The sequence below is a fragment of the Manihot esculenta genome, chromosome 8 (genome assembly GCF_001659605.2).
Source record: "Manihot esculenta cultivar AM560-2 chromosome 8, M.esculenta_v8, whole genome shotgun sequence".
Classification (NCBI taxonomy): Eukaryota; Viridiplantae; Streptophyta; class Magnoliopsida; order Malpighiales; family Euphorbiaceae; genus Manihot; species Manihot esculenta.
The window spans coordinates 13,746,872-13,753,340 of NC_035168.2; the positions used below are offsets into that span (position 1 = coordinate 13,746,872).

General features: G+C 29.9%; 1 protein-coding gene across 1 annotated transcript; it reads left to right on the forward strand.

Moving 5' to 3' along the window:
* Positions 1–2,764: 2,764 nt before the first annotated feature.
* LOC110620380 (exocyst complex component EXO70H1) lies at positions 2,765–4,955 on the forward strand. Its single transcript, XM_021764090.2, has one exon. It carries the CDS (start codon positions 2,907–2,909, stop codon positions 4,821–4,823), a length of 1,917 nt encoding a protein of 638 aa, XP_021619782.1. The 5' UTR covers positions 2,765–2,906; the 3' UTR covers positions 4,824–4,955.
* The last annotated feature ends 1,514 nt before the right edge of the window (positions 4,956–6,469 follow it).

Genomic DNA, 6,469 nt, shown 5'->3' on the forward strand with positions numbered 1-6,469 from the left:
ATTCCTAATAAAGAAATTTTTTATGAATTAATTTTTTTTTTCTTATAATAAATATATTTCAAATAAGGGAATGGAAACTTAGAAAATAAATAAATAAAAAAGAAAGAAGGAAGAGAATGTCAATGGCTTCCGTTGACGAAACTGCAAATGTCACCTGATAATAAGAAAATAAAATAATTTGTTTCGCAGTTATATGGGGAAGAAACGGTCCAAATAATGTTATTAAACGGTAAGATAAAATTGCGTTTTAATAAATAATACCAATAATAAGATTATTATTATTATTATTATTTAATTATGTTTATCTAGAAAAGTCTTCAAAAGTATTTCATCAGATGGCTCAATTCTTTTTTATTAGGATGAGGTGCAAGTGTGAAAGAGCAGTGTATGCGTTGGATGGTTGAGAATGATCAGTTGATTTCTTGACTTTGTCACCGTTAAACAATTCAACGATTATGCGCAATGTAACATCATGAAACGGCAACTAATTTGGACCCTACGACTTCGCTCCAAATAAGGAAAATATCAATTATTATTTTAAAAATTATTTTACCCTTCTCCTGAAGCATCCTCATTTATGTATTGATAAGAGAACTTTTCCTCTGTTTAATTATTATATCACAGTTTATTCAAAATTTTATATTATTCTAAATTCTATAAAGTGCATGTGGAAATTCAATCACATACTTTTTAATCAGTGTTTTAAAAATATTTTTACTTATGTATAATATATAGAGATTATTATTTATTATTTTATAATATAAAATAAAAATTTTACCAGTTGATTTATCAAATATAAAAAATATACTAAAACGTTTTTAACATTTTAAAATATTTATTGATTAATTTTTTTGTTAATTTTATTTAAGAGTGAATAATATTCAGTTCGAATTGAAAAAATCAATCAAACTGGATTAATTTAAAATTTTAGTTTAGTTTTTTATTTATTTCAATTTGATTTAATTTTTAATTTTAAAAATTTTGATTATTTTAATTCGATTTAATTTTAATAAAAAAAATCAAATCGAACCGATTAGTAATAATAGTATACTATTTTTAATAATATAAAAAGATTATATCGTTAAAATATTCAAATTAAATTTTAAAATATTAAAAATAAAGTAAAAATAAAAAATTTATTAAAAGTTTAAATCTCAAATCAATTGAATTAAATCAAATTAAATTAGTTCAACTCGATTCAATTTTTGATTAAAATCGATTTAATTTTTATAAATATTAAACTTTTAATTTTTAATTTATTCAATTTAATTCAATTTTAAGTCAAATCGACTGAATATTTACCTCTAATTTTAGTTATTAAATATTATAAAATAATATAAAATATTATTAATACGAAAAATTAAATAGTAAATTTTTTTAAAATATGATAGATTAATTAATAATTTTTTTAAAATTATAAAAATTAAATAATAAAATATTTAATAAAAAAATTAATTAAAATTAATTAATAAATTTTTTAAAATGTCAAATACATTTTAATATATTTTTTAAAATTAAAATATCATTAATAAATATTTATCCATGTTATATAGAATTAAATAGTGATTTTTTTAAGTATATATTTAAAAAAAAAAACTGTTTGATAGTCTAGTCTTTGTTTCTGAATAGCTTATATTGCGAATTTTACGTAAAACACTTTATAGAATAATAGATTTTTTTCGACGAGATAGAATAATAGATTAATATGTGTATGAGTTATATAATTAATTTTTTGAAAATAAATAATAAATAATTTAAACTCATTTGGCATTCTACGTAAATTACTTGGCTGAAAAGCAAACGTCAAACTCATAGTTTCGTGATGGCATTGGGAAGGCGGATTTTACTTGACTAATAATATTAAGGGAGAAAATTTGTTGCACGGAGTAATGGCTTACGTGTGTCCGATCTGTTGAATCCTTGCTTACGTCTGATCTGCTAACTGTGTTCATATTTAAATTTAAATAATAATGAAAACTTGAGCTGCATTTCATACCAATTTATTGGAAATTTCATAAATGAAACGGAGGATTAGTCTTTATGTCATGATATGCATTCAAATGGAAATTCAATTACAATGCTGCTAAATGACAGACAGCGATCCGGATCGACACGTCATGATTAGTATAGTCGAGAGTATTCATTTTATAATTCTCTTAAATAATTTTTAATAGAAAATAACAATGGTGTACTGTAATAAATTTATTAAAATTTTCTTAAAAGAAAAAAAAATCAATAGCGGACAGGCTGATGTAGGAGAGAACATGGATTTCGAGATATTTTATAAAGGTAAGTCTTAACAAAAAGATCAGTTGATTTTTTACTTTTTCATGGTTTAACTTTCAACGCATAATGTGTAAAATTTTGCTTTAACCCCAAACTTTATACATTATAATAATTAAACCCTAATCTGTATAACAATTCACCCCTGCACTTAAAAATTAAATAATTACATTTTAATTATTTACTAATAAATAAAAATAATCATAAGAACCTTTTTAACTATAAATATTTTAAACTAAAAAAATTCTGAAAAAAATAACCACACAGGAAGAATTTTCACCCTCTTTTCTAAGAATACGCATGATTATTATTTTCTATTTTTCAATTTTTTTTTAATTTTCCATACACGGCTGATAAATGTAACGCGTAACCGTTGATTTAATCTCGGCTCAGCCGATGCGACTTAAAAGTCAAAAGTCTAATCCCACATAGGCAAGCAACGGCCTCCTTCCTTCGCTGTCTATAAATACCCCTGACGATCTTCTCTTTCAAATTAACATCTCCAGACGTAGCATAACTCTCCAAAAAATCAATAACCTAAAAGCTACGGCTCTTTCTTCTCTTTTTCATCAACAAACAATCTCATTAAACTTACCTCTCGTATCTCTCGCTCTGATCTCAAAATGCCAAGAAAAGGGATGAGGAGCATCTGCTTTCACCCGAAAACGCTGTCGTTTTCTACCTCTCCACGATCTTCGCCTTCAAGAACTTCACTCTCAACTCCTGGACGCAGCTTCTCTGAATCCACGATGGAACAAAACATTGAAGTTGCATCGTCTCTTATCATGAAATGGAACCCCGAAACTTCGACTTTTGCCAAAGTCACCTCTCTCTTTTACGAGAATAAGCGAGAGGCTATGCAGTTCTTGAAGTGTGTTACTGATCTACAAAAAGCTATGCATTTGTTGGTCTCTGAAGGTTCCGCTGATGGTAGAATCGTACGAGCGCAAAATCTTATGCAGATAGCTATGAAGCGACTTCAAAAGGAGTTTTATCAAATTCTTTCCACCAATCGAGCCTATCTAGATCCTGAATCCGTCTCCGCCAGATCCTCTCGTGCCTCTACAAGATCCAGCACCTCTGATTATGATGATGATGGTTTTGCCGATGATGAAATTCGCGCTGCAGGCGATTCAATATCTGAAGTTGAACAAGTTTCGTCAATTGCCATGGCGGACTTGAGGTCCATTGCTGAGTGCATGATCTCTTCTGGATATGCCAAAGAGTGCGTGAGCGTTTACAAAATTATACGAAAGTCGATCATCGACGAAGGCATTTATCGGCTGGGCGTGGAGCGAATGAGCTCATCGCAAGTTAATAAGATGGACTGGGCAGCGCTAGATTTGAGAATAAAGAATTGGTTGGAGGCAGTTAAGATCTCTATGAGAACTCTCTTCACTGGAGAGAGAATCCTCTGTGACCATGTTTTCGCTATTTCCGATTCCATCAGGGAGTCTTGCTTCAGTGAAATATCCAGAGAAGGAGCTATTCTTCTCTTTGGATTCCCTGAACTTGTTGCTAAGACCAAGAAATCGCCGACGGAGAAAATGTTTCGCGTGCTTGACATGTACACCGCAATCTCTGAAAACTGGGCGGAGATTGAATCCATATTCTCTTTTGAGTCAACCTCCGCCGTCCGATCACAGGCTCTCAATTCACTAGTTCAACTCAGTGATTCCGTTCACACAGTGCTCTCCGATTTCGAGTCGAGCATCCAGAAGGACTCGTCCCGGACACCAATTCCAGGCGCTGACGTGCATCCCCTAACGTTCCATTCGATTAATTACCTTACTATACTTGGCGATTACAGTAGTATACTCTCTGATATTATCTCCGACTGGCCTCCTCCGGCAAAAACATCGCTACCTAAGTCATACTTCGACAGTCCAGATTCTGATGATACTCCTGCACCGCCTTTATCCGTTCGTTTCGTTTGGCTAATTCTGGTGCTTCTATGCAAGCTGGACGGCAAAGCCAGACATTACAAAGATGTATCTCTCTCGTATCTCTTCCTAGCCAACAATCTACAATACGTAATATCGAAAGTTCAGACGTCAAATCTCCAGTATTTACTCGGCGAAGAGTGGGTTACAAAGCATGAAGCTAAAGTGAGACAATTTGCGGAGAATTACGAGAGGTTAGCGTGGGGTCAGGTGTTCGCGTCATTGCCGGAGAATCCATCGGCCTCCATCTCGCCAGAGGAAGCCAAGGAGATTCTAAAACGATTTAATTCCAGTTTCGAAGCAGCATATGGGAAGCAGAATTCTTGTATCATATCGGACCCGAAACTCCGAGAGGAGGTGCAGGTTTCTATATCAAGGAAGCTGACGCCGGTTTACCAGGAGTTTCATAACAAGGTAATGATTATTGTACAGAGGCAAAGGAATATAAGGATACATATCAGATATTCTCCTGAAGACATAGAGAACTACCTGTCAGATTTGTTTTTTGGAGGGATTGACATGGGGAGCTCACCGTCATATTCTACTACGCCGTCGTCGTCGTCTTCTCATCGGCGGCGATCACGACTATCGAGTTGATTTTTATTTATTTATTTATTTTAATTTCAAAACAAACCCACGTGTACATTTGCAAACTTTGAAACATGTATTGCATGCGATGTTTGGCAAATTTTAAAATATACTTTAATAAATTAATGTTCACAAAAGTCTGATTTTCTTGCGACTTATGCAAAGCAAAATCTATATTAATGTGCCTATTTATATAGGACGCATAGGTTTATTAAACTTTTGACGAAAATTATTTTATTTTATTAATTGTATACTTCATCGTAATTGAATTTGTAGACTATGAGTAACTTAATACTTAATGTTGTATGCACCGGAGAAATCAATCTTTTTATTAATGAAATTTATTTAAATTTTTAGAAGAGAAAATTAAAGAAATACATATAATTTGAGCACCTAAAATTACCATATGGATTTTTTTTTATTTACATAAACCTTTTTCAATTTAGTAAATTTAATAGGCTACACTCGTCTAAATAGAGTGTTCAATCTCATTTGGATAAAAAAAAATGATTTTATAAAAAAATATATTATTTTTTTAAAAATAATTGCTTTAAAGTATTTTTTATTAAGATATTATAAAGAGGCGATTTTCTCATAATAATAATAACAATAATGAATCCTATTACAGGTGATTTCAATTTTTGATTCTGTTAGAAGTTTTTTTTTTTTTTTAAATCAGAAAACATTCATTCGTTAAATGAAGCGAGTACAAGACCAGGCCCACTAATATTGCTAGAAGATCTAATCCAATCTAAGCCCAACATAGTGGTTTCTTAGGCATGAGAAACAGGTAGAACTTGAGACTTCAACGCATTATAGACGGTGGTGCAAGTCCCCACATACTAGCAACTAGGTTTATCATGCGCGGTCACTTAATTAAAATCTCCAACTCATCTGAAAAACTATATCAACCCATGCTTTAACTGAAATAGATAACTATTGGAAGAACTAAATCGCACTATACTGTCCTTATATTTATTGTTTTGGTTTGAGTTTTTTTTTTTCCACCTAGAATCAAATTAAAATAAAAAAAAATTAATATTATATATTTATTTTTAGATGCATTTGTAAAGTAAAATTATCTAAAATTTTAAATTTTATTACAATTATATCCAAATTTAAAACTTAAATTAGGGACAACGTGTTTTGATGAGGATTATGTTATTATACTCCTATGCTATAAAGATAAATGCTATTAATATAAAAAATTTAAAATTTATGTTATTTTATAATTTAATTTAAATTTTCAGAAATTGGTATAATTTATCTTAAAATCTCTAATTTTATTTTTCTTTATTTTCGTCTAACTTAGTATAAAAAATCACAATTTTAATTTTTTTTTGTCACTAATTTTAATAGAAATCGTAACATATCTCACATTTGTTGATTTTTTACTTTTTAAATACATTATCAAGTGTTCATCATAATAAATTTGACTATATTCATTATAAGAAACTATGTCAATGTAACAAAAAATAGAAATTATCGGCTTACTGTCTATAATGCTATTAATATTCTGTTATTGCTCAATAATATAAGTCAACACAGCACACACGTTCTATTAAAAGTAAATATGATTAAAATTTAAAAGAATTAAGATAATCAAAACTAAAAGTGTTATCATGGCTTCTTACATCAAACATATAGGAATTAAG

Coding starts and splice junctions, on each gene's coding strand:
- LOC110620380 (XM_021764090.2), top strand. CDS start 2,907: ATGCCAAGAAAAGGGATGAGGAGCATCTGCTTTCACCCGAAAACGCTG.